The sequence below is a fragment of the Geospiza fortis genome, unplaced genomic scaffold (assembly GCF_000277835.1).
Source record: "Geospiza fortis unplaced genomic scaffold, GeoFor_1.0 scaffold70, whole genome shotgun sequence".
Taxonomy (NCBI): Eukaryota; Metazoa; Chordata; class Aves; order Passeriformes; family Thraupidae; genus Geospiza; species Geospiza fortis.
Window position 1 is genome coordinate 7,060,526 of NW_005054317.1, and position 26,448 is coordinate 7,086,973.

The 26,448-nt window shown below is 45.8% G+C and overlaps 1 protein-coding gene across 1 annotated transcript in view; it reads left to right on the forward strand.

Moving 5' to 3' along the window:
- The window catches only part of GRIP2 (glutamate receptor interacting protein 2), a 118,610-nt gene that overhangs the window by 77,609 nt on the left and 14,553 nt on the right, over nucleotides 1–26,448 (forward strand). Inside the window, exons 10-19 of the mRNA XM_031056381.1 lie at nucleotides 399–524; nucleotides 1,170–1,322; nucleotides 1,541–1,727; nucleotides 7,355–7,500; nucleotides 8,126–8,206; nucleotides 16,810–16,876; nucleotides 17,643–17,788; nucleotides 18,079–18,223; nucleotides 22,427–22,566; nucleotides 24,834–25,010. Coding sequence (XP_030912241.1) covers nucleotides 399–524; nucleotides 1,170–1,322; nucleotides 1,541–1,727; nucleotides 7,355–7,500; nucleotides 8,126–8,206; nucleotides 16,810–16,876; nucleotides 17,643–17,788; nucleotides 18,079–18,223; nucleotides 22,427–22,566; nucleotides 24,834–25,010 — 1,368 coding nt within the window. The remainder of the gene's footprint in view (nucleotides 1–398; nucleotides 525–1,169; nucleotides 1,323–1,540; nucleotides 1,728–7,354; nucleotides 7,501–8,125; nucleotides 8,207–16,809; nucleotides 16,877–17,642; nucleotides 17,789–18,078; nucleotides 18,224–22,426; nucleotides 22,567–24,833; nucleotides 25,011–26,448) is intronic.

Sequence of the window (26,448 nt, forward strand, 5' to 3'; positions counted from 1 at the left end):
GAAACAGCACAAGGAGGCTTCCCTGGTGCTCTCAGAGAGTGCTGATGGCCTCTGCAGGAATCTCCTGGCTGGATGGAGCTTCTGCACGTCACACAACAGACTGCAAATGGTAATGACATGTGTGCGCTGCCAGCACGGCTGAGTCAGGCTGGTGGCACTGGATGCAGAGTTTATTGTGGGAAAGGGGTGGATTTCTGCCACTTTGCATCGAGTGTCATGAGGTGACATGGGGTTGCAGTTTTGCTGCTGAGGGTTGACATGCTGTGGTTGAGTCCTGACTTATTCAGAGTCAGTATAAAGCTCTTTTCTCCAATCTCCTGGCTTATGGTTCTTACCTTTTCTTTCTCTCATTTCTCCTTCCTGCCTGTGGCAATTTCTGCTCCCCTGGATGCCATCAGTCAAGGTCCAGAAGAGTGACCACCATCACTGTTGGGACCCCTGTGTCAACTATTGTCACACCCACCACCCTGGGCACTGCAAGACACCCACTTGGACCCAGACATCTGGACAGGATTACTGCAAATGTAACCTCAGTGCATGGCATTGCCCTCATCCTGCCTGTGTTTGTTCTTGTTGTGACCCTCCATTTCCTTAATATTCAGATACATAGTGTGGCTCGTCACTTGTTTCCTCCTCAGTCATCTAGTTCTGCTTCCACAGCCCAGTGCTGAGGTACAAAGTCAGTATCTGCAGCCCAGCACACACAGATCTGGTAACTGGGACAAGAGTGGTGTGCTGGGCAGACCCATGCACCCATCCTGTAACCCCACGTTCCCATGGTTTCATACAGCAAAAATGAGTTTCTGTGGGACAGGGAAGGATGTCTCTGGTGTTGTATAGGAATGTGATACAGCTCATTCAGCTCAGCCTTAGTGCCATACAGCTTGTTAACAGCAGGATTATGGCAACTTCAAAATCTGTAGATGCACTTCTTGTCAGGAGTGGGCTCTGTGCTGCCCCAGGTTTCCTGTCTTGTGGCAGTAAGATAGAGAAGAGGACACATTGCACTGTGTCCAAACATTGGAAGCAAACATTCCTTGAGTCTTGTGCCCTGGAGCTGGAAAGGAGGGGCTGCTCCAAACCCATGAGGTGTTTGGTGACACTGTTAGTGAGAGAACCACTGCTGCAGCCCCCTGTGCACGTCCCTAACGCGCTCTGTGTGTCCCCAGCTCTGGTGGCTGCCAACTTCTCGTCTCCCACCATGAACGCGCAGGGATTCCCGTGCCAGAACTCCAACACGCTACCTCGCAGCTCCCACCCCATGAGCCCCCGCACCACCATGCTGAGGAGGAGGCAGAAGAAGAAGGAGCACAAGAGCTCATGTAAGAGCAGTCCTGGGCCAGGCTGGGTTGGAGGGGGCATGCATGCTTGCCTTGCCATCCTTGTCAATGGTTAGCCGGGGTAGAGCCGCTCATTTCAGCACTGTCAGTGCCTCCCTCATCCTTGGTCACTGTCCCCACCACCACCAGACCAAGGTCTGGACCCAGGCTGTTATGCTGACCATGGCTGCCCTGACCTTCTGCCTCTCTCCTCCTCTCAGTGTCGCTGGCCTCCAGCACGGTGGGTCCTGGCGGACAGATAGTCCACACGGAGACGACAGAGGTGGTCCTTAGGGGAGACCCTCTGAATGGCTTTGGACTTCAGCTCCAGGGAGGCATCTTTGCTACGGAAACTCTGTCTTCCCCACCTCTCGTCCGTTTTATTGAGCCTGACAGCCCGGCAGAGAGGTTAGAGACCTTGCCCTTGGATGCTGATGGTGCTGCTACTGAACATTTCATGGTTTGGTTTGTTTTCTCTCCTCAGAGGCTCATTTAGATATTTACTATCATCCTTGTAATATCTCCCATTCTTCACTGGGCATGGTTTACTGTCACTGCCATTTCTGCACTCGTCGGCTGACCGCGGCCTCCCTCGCACCCCAGGTGAACGTCTTGGCACCAGGCTGCGGCTGGTCTGGGAGGAGGAGGAAGGGAGTGTGTGTTTGTGTGAGAGTGCCATTCCCATTCCCTTTCTTTTTTTTTTTTAATTCCTCTTTGAAAGATAAATCTTTTGTATAGGTGCAAGAAGGGGAAAGGTCTAAATAAGTGGCCCCTGCAAAATGTTTTCTGACTGATTTCATTGTAGCAGAGCCCAGCTGTATAAACTGGCCACAAAGACAAGGCTTTGAGCCACAGAGGTAGGGCTCTAGTTGAGGAGCAGGTAGGTGCTGCAGTTAATCCCTCCTGCTTTTGGCTGTGTAATGCTGGGAAAAGCGCAGAAGGGAGGAGCAGCATTAACTGCTCTCTATCACCCCAAGGACACTGGGAGCAGTGACTCCTCCAGTGGTGGAGCCTCAGCCCTAGAGTTCAGCTGCTCCCAGTGCTGGATTTAGAGTGCTGCTGGCTGGATTTAGAGTCTGCTTGAGTGTCTGTGCACTACAATCTAGGTGTCTTCTGGTAGGGCTTTTGTTACTAAACAGATCAAGCCCTAGCATGGCGTGATCTCTTGAGGGTTTAAAGGAGAGCTGATTTCTTTAGGCTGAACTTAATGTCCCTGTGCTCATTTCTCTTCCAACCTTTGATTACTACTACGGTCTGTCCTCCCTAAGGGTGCCAAAGGTGCAGCAATGTGGCAGTACTCAGTGTCTCCTGCAGAACCTTTCTTGGAGAAGTCTCTGATGGCCCCATCAGTATGTGCTGAAGGTTTGGTGCCTCCAAGCCAGCCCAGAAAAACAGCACATGGGGGAGTTGTAGAATCATATGGCAGGGAAAGAGTCTGCAAAATAAAATGAAAGTGTTGTGCAGACCAGTCTCTGTGTTGTAGCTTCTCTGGTCAGCCAATGCAGAGGCAAGGTGGAACAGGAGTACCTGGTGCTTGTGTCTGTGGGAGGACAGTGACAAGGGGCTGGCGCAGGAAAAAGAGCTGTCTTGATGCATGTTAAGAGAGATTTTAAAAGCCTGCTATGCCTTTTGTTTGTTTGATTGTTTCCAAACAGGGTTTAAAAATTAAGGTGATGGTTTTCTGGGTTTTTTATCTTCTATTGTGGGTGAACTTGGTTCATGTTGCGAAGCACCAAATTCCTTTTATAAATCAGGCAGCAACAAAGCCTGCTGTCCCAGGAGACGAGGGAGATGTGCTGAAATCTGCCTGGCTTTGCTTTATCCTCTTGCCAAGCCTGGAGGAAAAGCAGTGAGTGGCGGGGCAGCCTTGCCTGGCTCTGACGTGTCACAGCCGCTGCTCACCCCGCGCTGCCCACCCAGCAGCATTCACGCTCCTCTGGCTGCTGCTTCCTGGAGACTGGGAGCAATCCTCTCTGCATTTGCAGCCTGGATTTGATTTGGGGATTAAATCTCTGCTGTGCATTTCATTCTTTCCGAAATCATACTGCTCTTCCTAGCTGGCAGGAAAATGCTGTCTTTCCTCCCCATCTTGAAGTGATAAGTGCACTGCGTTTGCAGTGAAGTGAAAAAGGCAGTTTTATGTTTTTATTTCATTTTTTGTTTCTTGCTGTTTTACAAAGCTCTTTGCTCCATCATTCAAGGTACGTTATTCCCTGCTCTTCAGAGGTTCTGCTGTAGCTGCAGCCCAAGACATGAGAGCCCTTTTCATCCCCTATAATGGGCTGGGCTCCCAGCTGAGGCTGTGCTGTGCTCTTTCTTGTGCTGCAGTTTTTGCTCTTTGCCAAAAAGGTGAGCTCTGGGGATATAGGGATCAGGTTTAGCACCCTGGATCTGACCTGGATGTTCACACACTCTGCAAAATCTGTGGATCTGAATGTGCTATTGTACAAGCACATGATCCTCACTGGCTTTGTCCATCTGGATTGTTGTGGAGGAGCTGCCTCTGGGGTGCCCAGCAAGTGTGAGTACTACCAGGGAGGTGCATGACATCACCCTCTTTTCAGGGATGTCGAGCTGCCTCACGTTTATTGTCTGCTTTGTGCTAGCTTGTGCCAAGAGGTTTGATGCAAAAAATTCACACCTGCCTGATTTGTGATTTGTTTTACTGCAAATAGCCTCTAATAGACTTTCCTCCCAACCTGTTGTTTTGTTTCCAGGGTGCATGATTAAGCCTTTGGGTTCTGAATGAGACAGTGATTCAGCCCCTGTTATCAGCAGGGAGGGTAGAAGGGGAAGAAGCCTGACATCCCCTCTTGGCTGCCTTGAAGCACACAGCTTTTGTGTCCTTCCTCCTCCAGCTGTCATTGGCAGCAGAGGGAGAGTATCTGACTTCTCCATCCTGGTATCCAAAATCAATACTTCCTGCTGAGCTACATGTTTTGTAGCTCTGCTCATCACAGTTGTTTGATCATTGTGTTTCTGCCTTTCGGGTATGAATAGTTTGCAAAAGTGAAGTTTAGCAGCTGGCTGAAGCTGTCAGCAGAGCTTTGATCCATTGGGGGCTGAGACCCACCTCCCAGTGTGCAGGCACAGATGTGCACACACACAGAGATGTGCATGTCTGACCTGTGCAGGCTGGCTCAGGGGCATGGAAGGGCACAAGGGATGAGTTTCTGCATCCAGCAGGATGGCCATGGTCACAGCTGCTCCCCCCACTGCTGAGTGACCACACAGACATGGATGATGCTGAGTGAGCTCTTCAGTGTAGATCTTGCCCAAGGCTTGAATATGTGCTGCTCTGTATCAAACAAGACACCTCCGCTGCTCTGTTGCTGTCTTTAAGCCCAAGGAATGAGTCATGGTAAAATGCAAATCTGTTCTACCCCAGGGAGATATTCCCATCATGGACTCTAGCACATCCATAGTGCTGTCTTTCACTCCAGGAGATGCCTGTACTCCTTTCTGATTTTAAGACATGTCTGCTCCCACAGTCTGAAAGCACTTTTTAGGTGCTGATGTTAGGCTGAACATCTCTGAGACAAATGCCTTCTCTTTGGAAAAACTGTCTGAAGATTCTTGTAGGATCCCATGGCAGAGCAAAGGAGAGCTCTGCAAGACCCTTGGCTCCTCAAGTTCCACTCCCAATGCAAGAACTCGTAACAACTGGACATGGATGTCTCTGGAATGGTTCTGATGGGTTAACAAGAGATGTCAGGCCTCCTTGTACTTGGCAGAGGAAGCCAGAAGGTTGTGGTATCACACCACCAACTTTTACAAACCTGCAAGACCAGGGCTTAAACAACTGTGATTAACTGAGCCTAATAATAAAAGAAATAAAATACCTCTGACCTAGCAGAGCTATTAGTTGTAAAAGACTCAGGCAAATGCACCTTGAGTGAAAAACCATGAGAAATGGCTGTTTTGGGAGAAGGCAGCTCTGGTGGGAAAGCTGGCAAATGTTTGCAAATGATGCAGTGTAAAAGTATCCTATGAAATCCCAACCCCTGTGCCTGAAAGGGTGATGCTAAAGTGGATTGTGTCCCTGTGTGAACTCTAGATGACAGTGATGTCTGAGTGATGCAGCTGTTGATCCCTCCTGTGCAAAAGGTGCACTGCCAGGATAGCAAGAGACCTCTTAGTGACAGAGGAGTCATCTCTGTTCTACTCGGTGCCATCTTCATTTTTATAAGCTGATATTTCTATGTGGCTGCATAGCCACAAGTCCAGTAAATGACTGTAATTAAATTTGATGTGATTTATTCACACGGGTGGGTTCATTTATACATCGTGGAGTTGTCTGTCCTAATCCAAGAATTCTTGAACAAACAGCTCTGAATTTGCATCTCATAATGTAGCCAGCATTTTTCCATGGACAGCATGAACTAAGGCAGAAGTGTGAATATACCTTCCTACCAGTAAAACAACCTCCCTGGGCTCTCTCCAAACTTGTTCATGTCTCAGCTTTTGATGGGCCACTGGCACAAGCTCTTGTGCTTGTTCATTTTTCTTGAATTCAGATGTGTGTACTTTTTCTTGATACCTCGGCCTTTCATACACATCCTGTTGTTTGGATGTGAATAACACAGCCAAGTGTCTGCTGCCTTTGATGCCTTTGTGTGCCTGGAAGCTGTGGTGCTGTGTTTTCTTACAACTGAATTGGGTGTGTGTGATGAAGAGTGACTGGAAGGTTTAGTAAGAAACAAGCTGTCTTCTGTGAGGTATCTGTGAAAGAAAGGGGAAGACAAAGATGGGTTTGATCATTAAACAGGAAGGGAATAAAGATTCTCTGGAGAAGGCTTAAAACAGGATAACTAATTTCTTCTGGAGAATCTTTGTGGTAAAATAACTCCACATTTTGAGGGGAACCTTAGACTTGATGCCATAATCCTAAACCTCTTTTGGAGACCACTCTCCATTCTGTAGCTTATGTTAATGATTGAAGAGTGGTTTCCCAAGCTCTGATCTAGTAGACAATCAGGTGATAAGTGGGAAGTCTAAAAAGATGTAGTTAAAGTGAACAACTGATAGAGGAGAAGGAAGATGAGCAATTTCGCATGGTTGCAGGGAGCACTGCAGTCTTGTTTTTGTAGAGCCATGGGCCAGCCCAGGTGGGAGCTGAGATAATGTGGGAGATTACTTGGAGGATCATCTTGCTGGTGTTGCAGTATCTGTAAAAAAAAGGGAGTGTGGGTGGATGCTGAATGTAGGAATGTGTGAAAAACACCTTGCTTATAAATGCAGGGGGGTCCCAAGAGACAAACTGTGCTGTAGCAGTACATCTCCAACATAGCCTTGCCATCATGTTCTCCTTCCAATGTAAAAATCCTGCTGATCTCTGTTCCTGGAGAAGGTGGGTCTAAAGCAAGAGCCCCAAAGGGTCAGTTGTGGGTATGTTGTCAGGTCATCACACTGGAATAATATTGGCCTTTCAAGGCAGTTAAAAAGTATCACTGTGCATTTGGCTTCCAGAAATGCAATTAGAAGGGATAAATGGTTATCTAATTTGCTGAGACATTTCAGTGAGTGTATTGGATTGTAGCTTCAGTATTTGCCATGAACTAAGCAGGGGAATCTGTGCAATTTTCAATGCCATTAGTTTGTGATCCAGAGGGTGCAGGTGCTTGGGAAGAGCCGTTTGTGGTTAGATGGGGAAGGAAGTCGCATTCCCTCGTGTTTATCATTGTCATCTCTCAGCCATGGTGTTTACTTTCAGACAGGCAAGGGTTAATTATTCCCCCCTTGGTTGCTGCAAAAAATGTGACCAGAAATGGTTATTTAGGAGCAAAGTATGTTTGAACTTTAGAAACCAACAAAGGTTTGCCTCCTTGTGCGCTTCCAGGGACCCTGTGATGGGCACAGCAAAATGAGTTATTTTCTCTTTGGGGCCACCTCTGCAGAATATGTCAGTACTTTGTGTGTCTTGTAACAGATTTGCCTGACAAAAGTAACTCATGGCTGGTTATGGGGTTGTTTTCTTCCTCCTTCCCTCTTTTTCCTTGTCTCCCTGTTCCCTCTTTTCCCTCTGTGAACTGCAGGTGTGGACTGCTGCAAGTAGGAGACCGAGTCCTTTCCATCAACGGCATTGCGACGGAGGACGGCACCATGGAGGAGGCCAACCAGCTGCTGCGGGACGCGGCGCTCACCAACAAAGTGGTGCTGGAGATCGAGTTCGACGTCGCAGGTACCTTCCCAGAGGATCTGCTGCTCCTCTCTGCCCGTGGGACTCTGCCAGTGCCTTTGCTAACCCCCAGGAGGGAGCGTGTTCACCCAGCTTAGAGAGAAGAGTGAGAAACCCTGGGAGGACCTTCTCCATTTCTTGTTCTCTAACATGCACTGAGGTGGAGGCTTCCTCTGATCTTTTCATAAATGTTCTGTGCTCACTGCTTGGCTGAGATAAGCCTAGGGAGTAGATGAAGAGGACATACTTTAAATATTTGCTCATTAATAGGGATAATATTCATATTCATTTATGGCCTTGAAGCCAGGAGGGAGCCAAAGCTATAGGCTAGGGGTAAAGTGCAGTTTTGTATTAAAAAAGATTTTTTTTTTTCCATTTACATTGACAGAGCTGCTTCAGTTTTGAAATAAAGTGTGATGTGAGCACTTAACTTGATGTTCAGAGCATGTATTTTTAATGAGAATCCAAATTTCAACCTGAGGTCCACAGGGCCTCAGATAACCTTATTTGAACCAATAAAGCAGTGCTTTATGGGCTTGTTTTCTTGATTCCAAAGAAACCATCCATGCAACTGAAAATTCTCTTTTTTCTCCTTTTTTTTCTCTTTTGTTTGTTTTTTGCTTTATAGAGTCTGTCATACCCAGCAGCGGTACTTTCCACGTTAAATTGCCCAAGAAAAGAGGTGTAGAGCTTGGAATTACAATCAGCTGTAAGTATTGCTCAGACTTGCAGTAGCAGTTGCAAGAGCCTCTGCTTTCCACATAGGCATTTTAGAGGACTCAACAGAGAGATAAGATCATGTGGGGTTTCCGTGGCACTCTAGTGCTCGTGATTTATCCCAGAATGAATCAGATGTGTGGTTCCTGCCTCCATGAGCTGGCAGCTGCAGAGAAAAGCAGCTGCATGAAGGGCTGGCACAAAGGATGTGTCAACCGATCACCTGATCTGTGGTGCAGAATTATGTTATGCTATATGTAATATTATTTTTATTTCCATGACCACACTTGTATTATGTTCTTTTTAAAAAGAATTACCTGGGTCTGGTGGGACCCTTGCAAAAAGAGGTGGAGGGAGGAAAACAAGAGGTAAACCCCACAGCTTGAACGGTAGAGAGGGGAAACTGCCAAGAGGGGGAGCATGAAGAGGATGGTTGGTTTTAGAAACAGGGGAAGGCACTTTAAATTCCAGGGTTTGCCAGGAATTGTTTCATTTACAAGCTTAAGCCATGCAGAAGGAGAGCCATGTGCCAGGACTTGGTGTGCACTGAGAGAAGAGAACATAAACCTTTTTCCTTCTTTTCTCTCTTTTCTGCTTACTCTTAATTAATTATCTCTGTTTCCCTTCTGAACATAGTTTTTCATTTAAAGATCTTTGGGCCTCTTTGGAGAAGATGCTGTAGGGGGATGATCTAGGCAGATCCATCCCAAATTTCTGGCTAACCTGGGGTCTTGTTATGTCAGTGAATTTTTCCTGTATGGCAAACACACGCAGGTCTCGGATCACTCATCCCTCTCTCACTTCTGGGTAAAGTCAGTTGAATCATCTGAGGTTTGCCATACCCAGAGACTGCCACCACCTCTGATCTGAAGCAGAGCAGCTTGTGAGACTGCAATAATGGGATCTCTTGTCTGAGCCCTCAGGAGCATGGACCCAGCTGTGTCTGGGGAATGGAGTCACAAGGGACACTTGAAAACTGGGTTTCATTAAAAGAGAAGCTATGGTAATTACCTCTTGACATTTACAGCATTAGTTAGAGAGTTAATTGGAGGTGTTCTGGTCTAAGTGGGATGATTCTCAGGAGTGACTGGAACACTGACAGGATGATGCTTTTGCACCTAGTGATATTTCTTGTCCCTCTTCTCAGCTTCCCCTATTCGTGCCACAAGGACAATCCTGAGAAATAACAGCACACTATTTAACATTTGGCTTGGTAGCAGTTAATGTCTGAAGACATCAAAGTGCTTTCTGAAAGCAGCAGGCTGTCTATAATGACATTTCAGTGGTGGGGAGCAGTGCATGGTGCAGACTGTGCTGGGTTGCAACCTGCTGCCCAGCCACTGCCTTGACATTCCAGCCTCAGGGAGCAGCCCAGGATAATGGATCTGGTAGCAAAAGCTGGCTTGAGCAAGGCCCTATTAAGTTTCAAAGTTTAGTTTATGTCTGGGACTAGAGAGCAAAATGAACTTGGGAGCTGCTGGCAAGAACAGAAGTTTTTATTTGTGAAGTCTTATTTGAACGGGATCTGCTTCAGATGTGCATTTACACTTCAAACATATTTTTATGTTGGAAAGGTTTTAATTTCAAATCTGTTAAAGGAAGTGATTTCACACACTTTTTTGAAATCACTGCTAATAGAAAGGAACTGACCCCTGGGTTTTAAATAGATGCCCATTATTCAACTACAAAGCAGCTTTTTAACACTATAATTGATTTGATCTTTCTGATTGCTGAACATGTTTGTAGGACATTGTTTAAGTAATGCACATGCATAAACTTAAAATATATTGCAGTTGTTTCCTGAGTCAGAGCCAAAATTATACTGAAAAATGGAGAAAAAGACAGGCACCCAGAAAATGCGGCGGCAAGGATGAAATTCAAGCTTAATCCTAATTTTGTTTTCATATATTAGTCTATATAAACCTGTGTCTACATGATCCTTAGCAAATTAGATCATAATTTTTTCACTTTGCCTCTGACCAGGCCGATAAATATACCAGTTTCAGACATTAAAACCAAAGCAAGCAGCCTTATGTTAAGTACTTCCTGCAGAGACATGATGTGCATGCAGGAGTGTGATGCAAGCAGCAAAAGAAAAGAGGTAAAAATAACCCTTCTCTGTTTTGCTCAGTTCCTTTCCTCTCAGTTCTGCTGACTTGAGTGTTTGTGTAGATCTAGAAGCAGCTTTTACAGCTTTCCTTCTGATATGGAAAAGTGTATAACTACTTTTTTAAAGGGCTTGGTTTACTGGCCTCTTGCATTGGATTCCTGTTCCCTACTCTGTAAAACTGAAGCAGCTTGAGTAGATGAGAAGGTGAAGGGGTCAGAAGAAGATCCACTGCACTGTCATGGCCACAGAACTGGGTTTATTCATGAACTTTATAGTCTAGCTACACTGCAGATGTAAGATGAGTTGCTTTCAATGAGTTTTACCTCTTGGCTTCAGCTGGCTTCTCTGTAGTTAATTCCTCTGCCTAGGAAGGTTTGCCTCTGCCTTCTTAAATGGGCAGAAGGTGTTACGACCTCATCAGAGGAGCACTACAGGAATAAATGTGATCAAGTTCTTGCTGTGCTGTGGCTTTCAGAGCTAATTGGGAGATTAGGTAGGTAAAGGGTGGGGGGAGAGCAGGATTCTTGATGGATGAATTGGAAGAATTCATGTAATGGAGCTGGCTGTAGGAGGAGCCATAAATCTGCTGGAAATCCTTATAAAGGGGCTGGAAACCCAGGAGATTTGTGTATGAGGAGGGCAGATGCTGCTGGTTCTGGGATGAACATGCAGAGAGGGGCTGTACTTGTTCCTGGTGAGGGGCAGATGTTTGCTGAGGGCATTTAATCTTTCAGAGATCTCAAGGTTTTCCAGAAAGAGGAGGATTGGGCTGGATGAGTCTCCAGCTGTGGTCTGAGAGCATGGATGAGTTTCTTCCCTCTGCTCAAACACAGCGTGGCAAAGGGACGCAGCAAATCAAAATGCACGGTGGAAATACATGCATTTAGCACTATTTCCCTTTCCATTCCTCAAAGGATGAGTACAAAACCCAAGGGCTGAGCCTCTCACTGACAGTGCTTTGAACTCCTGAGGGATGTCTGTGCCCTCAAGCCTCATCTCAGTCTCCTCAATATGCTAAATGACATACAATGAAGCTGCCATGTGTGTGCTGCTCCATGCACTTTGTCCAGAGGTGAAGGGATACAATGCCAGTTAAACTCTCATTTTCTCTGAGAAAATACCAGTATCTCAGCCTCTGTCCCAGAGAGGAGGGCATTTGCTGGCTGAAGAGCAAAGCATGCTCCTTTCTGCTCCAAGAGCTCTGAAGCTTACCTGTTTGCAGCAACCTCTGGGGCTCAGAATTATGAGGATGCAAATACTGGTAAACTGGGAGTTTTGACACAGGGATGTGAAGATTTGACCCTTGTTAGCCTGAACAACCCATCTCCATTAGCAGAATGCTCTGATCTTGCTGGCTGCATCCAGTTCTAATGATGCAGTTGCACCTTTGAAGGTTTTCTCTAAATCTCTTATAAATTAAAGTCTCCAGCAGTGAGAAGCTAATAGTCATATATTCTCATACGTTCAATACCTCAGCTCTTAAAATAAGGTATAGATTTGTTATTCCCCTCTGCAAAATGATAGTTGATTACACAAAAGATTACCTTTCTTATTGAGAGTTTGGGATTTTTTTCCTGTCTCAAATATCCTCTCCAAGGGCTGGTTGTGACATTCACTGTAGGGTAGAGATGTGTTGGTGTTGCTGTTTAAAGAGATACTGAAATTGCCATTAATTTTAGATATGCATTAATGCTTTATATAGCTTGTTTATCAAATTACCTTTATATATCTTAACAAATCAATTCCTGTGCCCTTGGTGTGAAGCACTGCAGATAAGGAGGAGGCAGTATATCTGCTTGCAGGTGATAAAACCGGAATTTGGGTAGATAGATAACTTCGATTAAGTCGCTTAAGCAGTGTAATCACTGTCCTAGTGAGAAGATGGATCTCTGAGCCAAGCAAATCCAGTTTTGCTGGCTCTGTATCAGCCTGTGCCCTGCCACCAGCCCAGGCGAGCGTGTCTGCAGGCGGGGCAGGCTCAGCAGCCACCTGTCCTGCCCCCTCACTCACACTACAGCTGATTCACTCCAGTGCTTTTATCCTGGTGGGATGTCCTGATCTGGTTTTGCTACCTGGAGGTTGTGAAAGGAAAAGGATCTGTGATGAGGCAGATATCCTGCTGGAGACACTGATAATTTATGCACCTGCTGCTACACTTAATGAATGATAGAGGAAAAAGTTGGGTACTGAGGATCTGATTTTCACTGCTGCTCTTTGTAATCAATTCTGATTCACTTTTTTCCTCTTCTCATTCCTTAGCTATCCTGAGATTATTTGGTTTCTGACTTTGTTGTTTCCAATTCAAAAATGCTTCTTATTTAAATGCATTCTTATGGCATTATTACAATTTCTTTAATTACACATTGGCAGTGTTGCTTTGGCTTGGTCAGTAATGAAGGGCATTTTTAACAGGTTGATGCCTGTGAAATATGTGCTGGTCCTCCTTGGAGGGGAATAATTTACCAGTACAAGTCATTATGCATTCTATTAAAAACACAAACTGGACATGTGTTCCTGGCCTCGTCATCCATCACAGTGTAAACACTGGGTTAGCCACAGTCCCAGCAGAGAGACTGAAAGCAATTTATAAAAAGTAAATAACAGTATTGATCAATTCACCTTTTTATCACTGCCCTGTCACCACTGCCAAGCAGTGTTTTCATTTTGAGTTTCTTCCCCGCCACATGCTTCTACCTTTACCAGCTGCTGATTTATGGAGCCTTCTCTGGGCCACTGGAGCAGATTTAAACTATCCTTTGTACTGGTAAATCTACAAAAAATACAAATGGGTCTGAAAAACAGTCTGTTTCCACCTGCAGTGGCTTGCCCTGGCAGATGGAGGCCACAGCCAGGATGCCTGCTGAGAGTGAGCATGGGTTTCTGCACGCCAGCTCCTGCCTCCATCTCCTCCTTTGGCTTCCTTTGCTGCCATCTCCATTTCACACACAGGAGAGCAAAACCCAGAGGCAAGGCTGAGTGTCCAAACTGTGTCTTCCTGCAGCAGAGCTCCCAAGACAATGTCCTTTGAAGAGATATAGCCACATTAACAGCAGAAATGAATGGATAAGGAGGCTTTATTCATCTGTGCAAATGTCTTAATGCCAAAGACCACAGTCCTAATAATGATGTACTTTAGGTTGGTCCTGTTTTAATTGCAGGGAAATTGGAAATTGTCTATTCAAAATCTCACCAGGGATTCATGTATCTAATGGCTCTGACCTCTACTGAGCCACCCCTTCAGTGACATTGCATTTCTCTCACTGTCAGACAGGCAGCTGTTGCATGGATAAACATTGTCACCCTGTGTGAATGGCCCAGGATGGTTAAAAATGTGGGGCTCAGGGGTGCTCAGGGCAGCCTCATCCCAGCAGACAGGCAGGAAGCCCATCTGGACACTCTGCTGGGGTGCAAGGAAGGGCTTTGGGATGCCAAAGGTTAATTAATGGAGTCAGTAACTACAGGTTTTTAGAATGAACAACAAGCTTCTGTTCTGTGCTGTGAGATTTCATTATCTTAACCTTGTATCTTACACCTCTTGAGAGAACATGGTTATTCATTAAGTCTCTCTAACTTACCCTTCAGATTTGATGGTTTTATAAAGCCTTTGCATTTTACATTAAGAAATGATGTAATGTGGTGATCCCCCGTCCCTGGAAGTGTTCAAGGACAGGTTGGGTGGGGCTTTAAGTAACCTGGTCTAGTGGAAGGTGTCCCTGTTCCATGAGCAGAGCTAGATGATCTTTAAGGTCCCTTCCAATCCAAGTGTTTCTATAATGATTCTGTGATTAATATTTAGAATGTTTTATATTTATAAGGGCTGCCATTTATTAAAGTTTGAGTTTTCTGTTGGTAGGGACAGTTGTTGGTAGTATGCAGTTGTATATGGTTCTTCCATTTAACTCAGATCTCAAGAAAATCTGTTCTGAGAGCAAAACTTCTAAAAAAAACCTGCAAACAAAACCCAGAATGATTTTTCCTTAAAACTTGCTTTGTTCTCTAATGGATAAAGCACTTGGTTTGTTACCCTTGCATCTGTCATGGGAAGCTTGTGCTGTGTTCAGTGCTGACACCAACTGTGGAGCTTCAGAAGGACAAGGTCTTTTTCTCTGCTCAGGGACTGACTGTGTGCAGGATCCCCCCACGTGTCACAGGACTTGCAGGGCAGACGTTGAGATAAACATAAATCTGCAGAGCTTGAGGCATGTTGTTGTCTGTGCCTGCATGCTGGTTTTTATCTCCCCTCCCTCTTTGCTCTCTTGGTGTTCATGGTCTCTGGACATGTTGTTGAGCTGTGGCTTAGTCAGGTTAGAGATGGCCACCCCAGCCCACCACCAGGACAAGTTAGGATCCTCCCTAACCCCTTTCTGTCACACTGCCTCTGCTTTGAAACTAGTAAACAAACCTTGCAGTGAAAAGTATTTTTGCTAACCTGGATTGTTTTGACAGAACCAGGCTAGGGAGTGATTAAACATGCAGCAATGCCGCCTGACCCAGGGCTTAGGGTGTGCTCACAGGGTCTGCCCTCACTGCTGCTTGGACACCACTCTGTACACCTCTGTCAGCAGCAAATACATGTCCTATACTGAAAAGGAGAACAACAGTAATAGTTATCAGAGTGATACATCTCAATCCCTGTGCTGTTAGTCCATGGTGTGTGCCCTTCTCAGTCAATGTGGGGATGGATTTCTGCATTGTTTTTACCTGAACCCCACCCTTATTCCCACTGCTCAGCTTTGCCCAGTGTCTCCTGTCCTTAGGGCAGTCTGGTCCATGCTGTGGACTGTCGCTATAGGACACGAAAGAACACAAACACAACACCATTCTCAAGGTCAAGGAAAAAGGGAAGTTTTATTTCTGACTCCAATATTTATAGTTTTACAAAAGTGACAGCGGATTGGAGGGTGACAGTGACACCTCTCCAATGACACTGGTCAAACCAACAGTCTATCAACTCTCTCCTCCTCCATAAAGGAATGCAAAACAATGAGTTATTTACAGAAAGTGTGTGAGAAAGCTCACTACAAGAATGTCAACATCAGAAGGCTTAGAAAATCTTAAAAAACCAGGGTGACAGAGGACAGGCTGAATATAGGCACAAGCCCTCTGGGAATTTCCACAACATATCTTCCTCCCTTAGATCTGCAGACAGACCACAACATGAATGTCCAGTCCAAAACATGGGGAAGATAATTCCTCCAGGCTCAGTACCATTCAGCAGTCACATTGCTGTGACTATTATAAAATCAGTCACAGTCTGCTTTTTGCTGTCTGACCTCACTGTGGTTCTCAGCCCTGCCCACGACTGGGATTGGCTGTCTTTTTTCTCTCTTTAGTACAGAAGGTTTTGTTATTTCTGGGAGAGGATATCCTTAAAGGTGTTGGGTTAGACATATGTTTTTAAATCTCATAAATGAATATAAACAACAGAAAAATCTAGAGCAGAGAGGTTGGTAAACACTTACTATGTCTGACTTTCTGGGTGCTCTTTAACTGCTGTTCAGGCAGGTGGATCTCTGTGTGTTTGGTGCCACGTGCCTCACAGATATTTTAATCTCTGCCCTGCACCTGATATGTTCAAAGGCTGTGAGTTTCTTTCTTCCCACACAGTTTTTGTGAGAAGCTGAGAAGCTCTGTCAACTTTAAATGAGGCAATGCAATTCCCATAGCAAGGCAGGAGGGAAGGATGCAGGGTGGAATGGATGCTCTTTCTTGGTGTATGTTTGGCGTGTGCATGACAAGGAGGTCAGGAGGAGTTTGAGTCATAAATCTCTCTTGGGTATCTTGGGAGAGCAGCAGGTCTTGCAGGCAAGTCTGAAAATGTAAATGCTCCCAGAGATGCGTATTCACATCTCGTGGGCTGAAAAAGTTATCAAGGTCAGCCAGGAGATAGGAGCTGGAAACCACCCACCCCTTCCAGCTCCAGCACAAACCACCCCTGATTCATCTGGTTGTATGATTAAGTGCCCTAGAGAGCTGAACCAGCTGAAAAACTGAGCTTTTTTCCTGGGTTATTTTCCACCTGGAAAATTTCACAGCCCATTTTACTTGAAGAACAGAGAAATGCTTGGAGCATGGGGCAGAGCTGGGTGCTCTCCGGGCAGCAGTGTTAATTCTGACTGCAGCCATGGCCTTTGACTCCTTTCTCTTGTGTGTGAAGGGTAGTGAGGGGTGTTCAACAGTGCTGGGATTGGCAGTGCCACCTCTTCCTGTTGGACACCCTTTGCTGCTGGACTACATGTCCTCTCCTTCAGGAGTCCTAAGGAAATTAACCTGGGCAAAGGGCAACCAGCAAACTGCAGGGACTTATGTTGGGTTTTTTTCCCTTTCTTTCTGGAGAGGCTTCCAGAATTCAACTATGAAGCATCATTTTGTGATGGGAATATAAATCCCCTTTCTTTATGGTGCTTCTCCCATTAACCATCCACCATCCCCATCCCAGAGAGCAAATTCACCATCAGGCTTTGTACTATGTGTCTCTTTTGCAGCTGCAAGCAGAAAGCTTGGGGATCCTTTGATCATCTCTGACATCAAGAAGGGGAGTGTAGCACACAGGTGAGTGCAGGATTTTCCATCTGTCAAACCCACTGCAAAATGGCCTTCCATGAATGTCTACCAGAGAAGTTGAATGTAGCAGTTGGGTCTGGATATTTCCAGAATCCAAGGAGATCTCAGCACCTAGCGGTTTTTCTTAGACCACAGTAGGGTTTGCAATAAATCTTGTCTGTATTGAAGTGAATAGAGTTGAGCTAATGGAGAAGATGACCTGAGTCTCTAGGAGATGGATGTTTAGCATGTGGTAAAGGGCTTCATATATCCCAGGGGGTGCTATGGCTCATCAGGTAGTTTGCCATGTCTCAGGTCCTGCTTTGGTGAACCGAGTGAGCGAATTGTGGGCACTGGTGGAGAACTGTGCAAATAACTCAGCATTTATTGACTTCCCCTCTGTTCCCAAGACCTCATATCAAGGCATTCAGAGGAATTTCGTGTGTCTGTATTGCTTATTTCTAAGAGTGCTCACACAGGATTTTCCATAAGGGGTAGAGTATCTGTCAGTTAAACATCAGGCATTTTCAGGATTATAGGATACCAAGGATATTTATCTAACCTTCCTGGCTGGTTCTGTCTGGATACGTGCTCTACACGAATTTCCTCTCTTTAAAATTACAGGTGTCCCAGACTCGGCTCATGGTTGTTTTCCAGAAAAGATCAAGGACAGTAAAAAGTTAATATTGTAATTTCCACTGCAGAACTGAATGTGTTGTGAGATCTGAAAGGCAAATACAAATGTACTCTTAGTTTTCTTTTCCTCTCCATGTAGAACTGGCACCTTGGAGCCGGGAGACAAGCTGCTAGCCATTGATAACATCCGACTCGACAATTGCTCAATGGAGGATGCTGTGCAGATTTTAAGGCAGTGCGAAGACCTGGTCAAATTGAAGATTAGGAAGGATGAAGATAACTCTGGTACAGAAATCCTCATGCAAACTGGTGCCTGTCCACTGTAATGACATTTCCCAATAGGTAGTGCAAACTAACAAAGATAAGGGCTGCTGCTATCCAGTCACCACTTTCCAATTGATTATAGTCTATTTTTGTTATTCTGCCCTTAAGTGATGTCTGGAAGGTTAAAATCCTATTTGGTATGAGTGTCACTGAAGACTTCTTGCTTTTGCTTCTAGAGGTTGCAAGTCTTTCCTATGACTATTTTTATTTGGGAAATGACAAGAATTCAGCATTCCTGTTTTCTCTTTCAGACGAGCAGGAGACGACTGGTGCTATTATCTACACGGTGGAGCTGAAGCGATATGGAGGCCCTTTGGGAATAACCATCTCTGGGACAGAGGAACCTTTCGATCCTATTGTCATTTCAGGCTTGACTAAACGAGGGCTGGCAGAGAGGTGAGGTTTGGGGACAGAGCAGTTGAATTGATTTGAGAAGGGGTCTTGAGCCATGCCATGTTTCCTCTGCTGTCATGAACTGTTCTTTGGGTCTTAGTCTGCTAAGGAGGAAAGGTGCTCTGAAGGTACCAAGTGACATGAAGCAGTGGTGGGGGCTGTGCTGCTAGGGCAATGAGAGAGACACTTCAGGAAAAGTCAGACCCAGTGAGTCAGGTGAATTGTGCAGCCAGGAATACATATTTATTTGCCCCTCTTCCACAGCGGTGCTTCCTGGTCTGGGATTTGCCATGCACATCTTGTGTCAGGAGAGTGACCAGCCTGCCTACGAAACCACCATGGGCTCTGTCCAGGACTCCCCTGTTGCTAAACTGGCTTATGGCCATCTGACCTGTCCTGGCTTGTTGCTCACTGTGTTACATGGGAGGTATCTCAGTGCAGGTTGGTGTGCCCAAGCATCAGGTATTTATATGGATAAATGTAGGAACAGATTTACCTTCAGTCACCGGGGAAGTTACTGTGTACCTGGGTCTGAATATATGTGGTTGTGTGGGATTTAAAAGATCAGGACATTCCTGAGAGTATAAGTGGAGCTGAGTCATACACTCTATCTTAATTAATCTTTCTATACGGGAGCTGTGACTTGTAAATAGATCATTTCAGCAGCCCTGACTCATGCTTCTCTGAGGGTCTCTTACTTTGTGCTACTGACAGGCAGAACAGCAACAAAAAACCCCCTGAACAAACTGGTGTAAAGTGCAAGACCTTGGGGATATTTAACAGCAGATCTGGCCTTTTGGTTTTTTTTCTGTTTCAAGACCACGCTCCCTCTTAGCTGGACTGTTAAACAGCTCCGTGTCCTTTACTGCATTGGGTCCCCAGAGCTCTCAGCACACTGCTGTGCATTTCCATTGCTTCCCTTTGGTGCAGAATGCAGAAGGTCTGTGTCTCCTGGGAAGGAAGGGGATGGACTTAGTCATTAGTGATTCTTCTCACTGGGGATTTTATATCACTGCCTGCCACCATAGGGTTTGATCTTCTTCCCTACAAAATAGTAGCCACAGACTATCCAAGGCTTTTCTGTGTAGCACTTCTGTACTGTACCTGCAACCCAGCATGAGAGAGGTTAAGAACAGCCAGCTCAAATGCTGTCAGGTGTCAGAAGACAGAATTGTACCTTTGTTGATCTCAGTTCCCTTTGCAATTCCATGGCTGTTCCTCCTTTGAACTCGGACGCACATCGGTGACTGTGCCCAGGAATGCAGCACGGGCGAGTGCTGCAGTACCACTGAATTTTGATCAGGACAGAGCAGCCAGTGAGGAATGAAAAGCCTTGTGAGAAGAGTGATGGAGCTGTTCAGCATGCTCACTGTGGCTGAGTAGCAGATAACAGCATGGGGACAGAGCAGCACAGGGATGTCTCTGGGTAACCTTGGCTCCCTGTGGGGAGGGCAAGGAGCACTGGGATGAAGGCTGCTTGCAGGAAAGGTGCATTTTTTTCTCCTGTGAGTGAGAGAAGGGGATGAATTGACCTTGTCAAGGGAAGAGGGGGGCTCCTAGTGCTATCCTAAATTGTACCTTTCCTGATGTCTCTACCACAGTTGCCCTTCACCAGGCTCTGATTGAAGGATGAGGACTTAAATCCGAATGCTTGCTCTTGCTGGTGCACAGCACATGGTACAGCATCACTGACTCTGGGATCTGATCCCAGTGTCTGATAACAGGAATCCACAGGACATTCTTGTAGAGGCACAAGTGAAAGTCTGCACTGCATTTTGGGGTGCTGGCAGTGGGGGAGGCAGGGTGTCCTCTAGGATCTGTCACACATCTGTCTGTGGGTGATTGGCTGCCTAAGTCAAAAAGGCTTCAGAGTCAGATGATTTAGGTTTTACCTTGGCCTTGAACTTTTCTTTTAAATCTCGCATCTGATCTTACAGAAACCTACAAAAGCAGCTCAGGCTGTTAGAGTGGTGTGGAACTGTGGCTCTCTCCCATGTTACTGTCTGTGTCCCCTCCTTGAGTGCCTGCATATAGCTTAAGCCTGTGCCACAAAACTTGTGTTTTCCTTCTTCTTGACCAAGGGAGTGTGCTGAACGCTGAATTCTGGTTGACATGTAATGGTTCTCCAAGAGCAAATTTTGGCCATTGCTGACATTTTAAAGTGCCAGACCAGCCTCCTTTAGTGCCACCTACTCAAGTAGATGGGGGGGCTGTAGGAGAGTTTAGTCTAGGAGTATCTAGCACCAAGCCATGTTGGCAGGGAGGAAAAAGGATGGTGACACTACCATGTGCCACGTTAATCCCTACAACATGCATGCAGTCACCTCTTCCCCAGTGCTTGCTGAGAAGTTCTAGCAGCCCCTTTTACACCTTTCTGCTTACCTGTTACTCAGTTCTGTTCTTGCATGTCCCCTCTGGGCAAGAAGGAACATGCAGCCCATGGCTCCTTGGGCTGCTTTGTATTCAAGGTGAGATAAGGATTGTTGGTAGTAATGGAGAGGCACCAGGTCACTAGCTGGAAACTGCTTTCTATGTCAGTCTTGCTCAGCTTCTATCTGCCTGGCCTCACAGGGGGCCCCGAGAGGACGGGACTTTGGTTTGCTTTCTCCCCTTTGAAGAAAAATACCTGGCTGAACATGACCTTTCTCTTGAATTGTTTCTGTATTTTTCCCTGCTGAGAGACTTTCACAGTTACTGCAGAGCCATCATGTTGTTCAGGGCTGGGTTGGGCTGGTGTCTTGGATGGATGTGTTCCCATGCTGAGTTCAGGGATACAGCAGGAAACCCTTGAATGCTGAAGCACTGCAGTGATAAAAGGAACTTCTGTAAACTGCCAGCAGTTTGGCTTGATTTTTTAAACTACAATAGATGAAACTTTTAAGACAAATCCTCTGGTCCCAGTTTCGTCTGTAATTTGTTTGAAATGTTTGTTTCCCTGACGACTTTTCCAGGCTGATTTGAGTGGGACAAGACGGACATCTAGTGGCTGGTGGGACCATCAAGGCACTGCTGAGTACCTCAGCAGCAGCAGAAGCCTGAGCAGTCCTGCCTGCTGCTTGTCTGCATTTCCTGATTTAATGTACTTATAGTGGAAGTTTCACACCAGTGTGTCTACAGAACACACACAAGCCAAGCAGCTCTTTTGCCTGCCTTTATATATCAAATTCCAGTTCTGTAGGACCTGTCTGCAGTCCAGTTTGGAGATGCAACCTGAGGGAGACAAGTTGTCAAAAAACCAAAAAGGACAAAAAGATATTGCAGTCCGGATTTTCATCTCCTCCTGACTCCATCACAGAGGTTCCTGATAGCAGAACTCCCACAGTACTGGAGGCGGGGGTAGTTGCTGCTCTCGTGTGCTGGCGTTTGGGAGCTGGAGGGTGAGTTTGGGAAGCTCAGTCCAGCCAGTGGCGAGTGTGAGCTCCAGTCTTGGCAGTGGCTGTGGCAGTGGACACATCCTGCCCTGCCTGCTCCTTCCAGAGCTTCACTGGAAAGAGGTAAAGTGAGCCTGTCTGTGAGCAGACAGAGGGAAAGGATGGAGAAGGCGGAGAATTGCCATGACTTGTTAGTTTGCTCGTGCCTGTTGCTGAAGCCTGAGGATTTGTCCAAGTAAGAGCAACAGCCAGTGCTGGAATGTGGCTGAGCAATAAAACACAACCTCTTCCTGAGCTGGTGGAGAAAGTCACAGGGGTGTAGCTGAGTAGGGTGAGCTTTAAGCACATCATTTACTACAGCTGGTTCAGCTCATGCTTGCACACACATGAGCAGTTTTGTTGAGCTGTTTTGGTTTGGGTTTTTTCCAATAGGTTTCTAGGTTTGTCTCATAATTTCTTTCCATCAGGGTGAACATGTCATTCAGTTCCATGTTTGATGACTGTGTTGGACTTCACATACTGAAAATGTTTGTGCTTTTAACCCTGTTGCATTGAAGTGTTTTGTCTCTAAGCTGCTCTGCATTCCCAGTTCCCAAGGGGCCTGGGATTTGAGGAAGTCATGTGTTCCCATGTGTATTTGTATGTCTGTGCACATGGAAGCTGGGGAGGATCCAGATTCCTGGTATGTGGTGAAGAGGAAGTTACAGCTATAGAGTGTACCAAGAGGGAACAAAGACATATTTTAAAGTGTTAATTTCTTCCAGCAAGAGCTGAACGTCCTGTCCTCCAGAGGAGTTGCTTCTCTGGAGTTCCTGACAGTGCCTTTTCCCTCCAGAACCGGAGCCATCCATGTTGGGGACCGGATCTTGGCGATCAACAACGTGAGCCTGAAGGGCAAACCACTGAGCGAGGCCATTCACCTGCTGCAGATGGCAGGAGAGACCGTCACCCTCAAGATCAAGAAGCAGACAGAGAGTGAGTTGAGGAGCTGGGCTGGGGAGGCTGAAGGCTCACCCCAGCAGGGACCCTGGGCCATGGAGCAGGCACTGCTGAGGGGTTTCTGTCCTGTTGTGGAAGGTGAGGTGAGGCAGTGGGGTCATGGGCATGGCTGGGCATAGTAGGAAAACATGTGTGTTTCTTTGAATTCAGACTCACAGATGAAAAAAGACAACCCAAGGCCTCTCTGTGGCAATGGGAAGAGATGAAACAGCAGGTTTATTGGCAATAGTAATTTTTAGTTCAAATTGACACCTTGTACTGTTGTTGCTTCCCTGTGTTGGTATTTCTTACAGAAGTGAAGCAGAAGTTACTTTTAGAAGTATAAGAATATGGGATTTTAAAAAAAATATAACCCTGCTAAATGAGCAAGGAGACTCTGTGTTGGTAGAATCCATGAATTTCCCACACGCCCCCAATCTTTAATTCAGCTTTTTGAAAACAATTGGCAATAAATGTGTTGCACCTCTTTTCCTGGCTTGGGGTTCTAAGATCATCTTTCAAAGCATCTAACTTCATTCTAGGGATCCCCTACTGGTTTTCCTGCCAAGCTCCCTGTGGCTTAGAAGGTGTTGTTGATATAGTATAAAAAAATCAGAAGCATACTTAGTACTGGCGGATCACTGTTTTTTGGGGACAAAAGGATGATTAGGAAAAAAGAGGAATCATGCAAACTTTTCTCTCCAGTTGCATGACCACAGCCAAACAGAGGCTTTTTCTTTAAATTCAGAAAGTACCAGGTGCCTGACTTCATTCCAGTCTCTCCCACCCCCAGTATTTTCCATTTTTTTTTTGGTGCCATGCTTTTGCAGTCTATAGATCTGGCTGGACTTACCCAGCCAATGGCCCACAGTGCTGTGGGAATTAGAAGAAATCAAGAGATAAACCTTTCTCAGCAAGCACAGCCTGTCCTGCATCTGAAAAAGTGGCATCACTCTTAAATATAGAACCTCTATAGACCTCAAAGCAGTTTGCAGATATGTGGCAATGCACCTGTTTTAAAAAAGGATGAATACTGGGCAGGGACTAGGGATGTAGTGCATAGAGATAGAACTGGGGAATTGATTCCTCTTCAAGAAGCCCCAGTCTCTTCCCCTGTTGCCAAATGTCTTGGTCTTTGGTCTGAAATGCTCTTTTCTCTCCCTGCTGACACTTAGCATTGTCACAGGCGCTTGCTGAAATAATTGACATGCAAGTGCCTGTTGGAAACTCGTTAATCATTCTGAGAATGAAGCAGGTGTAATTGAAATTTCAAGGTAATCTTGAGTTAATCATGGTGAGCAATCTTCTGAAGGCTTGGAAAATAGGGACTTTCAGGACACCAGGCTTTGTTTGGTAAAATAATCTGTCCTCATTGACAAATGCAGACTTTCAGAGGGCTTTTTATCCCTCAGGTCAGAGATCCAGGGTGTGGATGGCTAACAAGATATCTAATCAACAAGGACTTTAAAATATTCAGTACAAAGAAGTGCTTGTGCTGAGAAACCATTCTTTGCATACCATTTGCGTGAAAGGAAATTTGATATAATGATAATAAGAGCCTGTTAGCACTAAAATAATGAAAGGGAAGGTCTGAGCTTCATCATTCACATTCAGCTCCCATTTTCCAATCACTGATCAGGGGAAATTCTGCCTCAAAATACCACACCCAGGAATTCCACTGTTGTCACATGTGTGGGAGACTCTGGAGAGGTGGTGATTAGCTTTGAGTTCTTCTGAGGTTGTACAGTCGTGGAAGAGGGCTGTAACTTCAGCAGTGGTGGTTGTCATTGGAGTCTAATTAAAACATCTGTTTGTAGCCAAGTTTGCAACCAGCACCTGCCCTGGTGCTGTTCTGAGTATAAAGGAGGCCCTCTGAGTCCAGAGAAGCTACAGGGTATTGCTTGCAGGAGCCAACACTTCTCTGGGCAAGGCTGTTTGGAGGAATCTTCCAAATGTACAGGAAGATGTGCTTGTGAATTGAGATTAGGTCCCAACTCTCTCATATGTGGTAATCCTCAAATCCCCATGGCTGCTCCTTGTATTCCATGTGCTAAAAACTCAGGCATTTTTTCTTGATTCAGCTTGAGATAAGAGTAATGCATTAAATGCTTTCAGCTTCATTGCACATGCCTTTCTCAGCTACTTTTGAAGAGCTAAAGAGGTACTTTAAAGACTTACAGTACCTGGCCTTGCTCCCATGTCAGCATAAGCTTTTCCCTGAGGCTTGCTCTTCGTGCCTCTAAAGCAGGATGTTCTGGTTGCAGAATCCTACCCCAAGAAGTCGGGGAGCATAAATGAAGTGAGTGACCCAGAAGATGAGCTGACAGACTCCCAGAAAACTAGCAAGCTGTCTGAGATATACTCCACCACAATTCCAAGTGTGGACAATACTGTGGAGTCCTGGGATGGCTCTGCCATTGATGCTGGGTATGGAAGCCAAGGTAAGCCATGGTTTTGTTTTCCTAGGGGTCTCTGCTCTGTCTGGGTCTTGTCTCTGAACAGGAGCCAAAGCCTGTGGCCTGACCACATTTGTATGGCCTATTGCTTCCAGAAAGGAACAAAATACATTTTAGAATGCACTCAAGTGTTGCTTTGAGTTGGTATATCTGTTTAGGCTTTTATTGGCACATTTGTTCTGGCTTATATGGCATCATACTGTTCTCATCATGTTCAAAACCATTACAGCACTTTATAATTCGCATAATCAGAGACAGTTTTCACTGGTCATATGTTTTACAGAGTATTTGCTCCATAGCTTACTTTTATTTCTCCAGAGAGGCTTTGTGGGACATAATAATCCTCTTCAGGATGTTTTAAAATCCACTAGAATGTCTTGTGACTAGAAGCACTTGCTTAACAAAATAATTAAGGTAATACTACAAGAAAGTATCTCTCTCTAGTGAGTGATCAGATGAACACGTCTTCAAGGTCAGGTTTATTCAGCTGTAGCTTCTAGCAGATGTGGAACTGGAGTGGAGGATACTCTAGTCATGGGAATATATTTTTACTTGGAGAAAAGCCCTGGAAAATAGTTATACCAGTTCAGATTTAGTGATGTAAGCTAGCATTAGCCCGTGTTGAAACAAACCAAAATCCTGAATCAACATACAGCAGGAAACTGGTGGAAAGGCTCCTGTCCAGAGCAGAATGCTCTGGAGAAGGGATGCTGCAGGATGCTGCTGCAAAGTGTGAGTGTGCTGGGCTCACTGCACTCTGGCCAAGTTCAAAGGACAGCACTGCCCAGGTGTCTCTTTCCCCATCCCTGCGTCTCCTTCAGCCTCTCTTCATCTGAAGTCTTAATTAGGGAGCCCAGTTGGGACTGGAGGCTTCATTAAGGAGGAATCCCCTGGCCTTCATAATGCTGCAATCCTTCTCCGTCTAATTGAATGTTAACACAAGTTGGACACTGGGAAGTGATTGCTTTGCCGGTAAATTGAGAACAAGTAATTGAGCACAGCACCCCAGGGAGCCGGGCTGGTGCCAAGCTGCCCAAGATCCACACACTGCAACTTTGCTTCAGGGGCTCTCTTGTCTTCCCTGGTAATTGCATTTGGCTGCATGGTGGTGCAGTGGAGCTGGGTGGGAAGGGGGTGCTGGTAGGGAGAAGGGAATGGATGGTTACCCATGGGATGGCACAGAAGGCAGAGTGCAGGGAAACTTGGGAATCAAAGAGCCTAGAGTTTGGGGGTTATACCCCAAATGGAGAACTATAGATCAGGCTCTGAAGCCTTGTTGGCTTTTAGGCTTATCCACAGCAGTAGGAGATTGCTGAAGGAAGGATTTTGGCAGGGAAGCTGTGCTGGGCCTGGTGGGAACATGCCACCAGGTGGCTCTGAATCCCAGGGATCCCACCCTTCTCTCTGGAAGGAGGAGATGAAT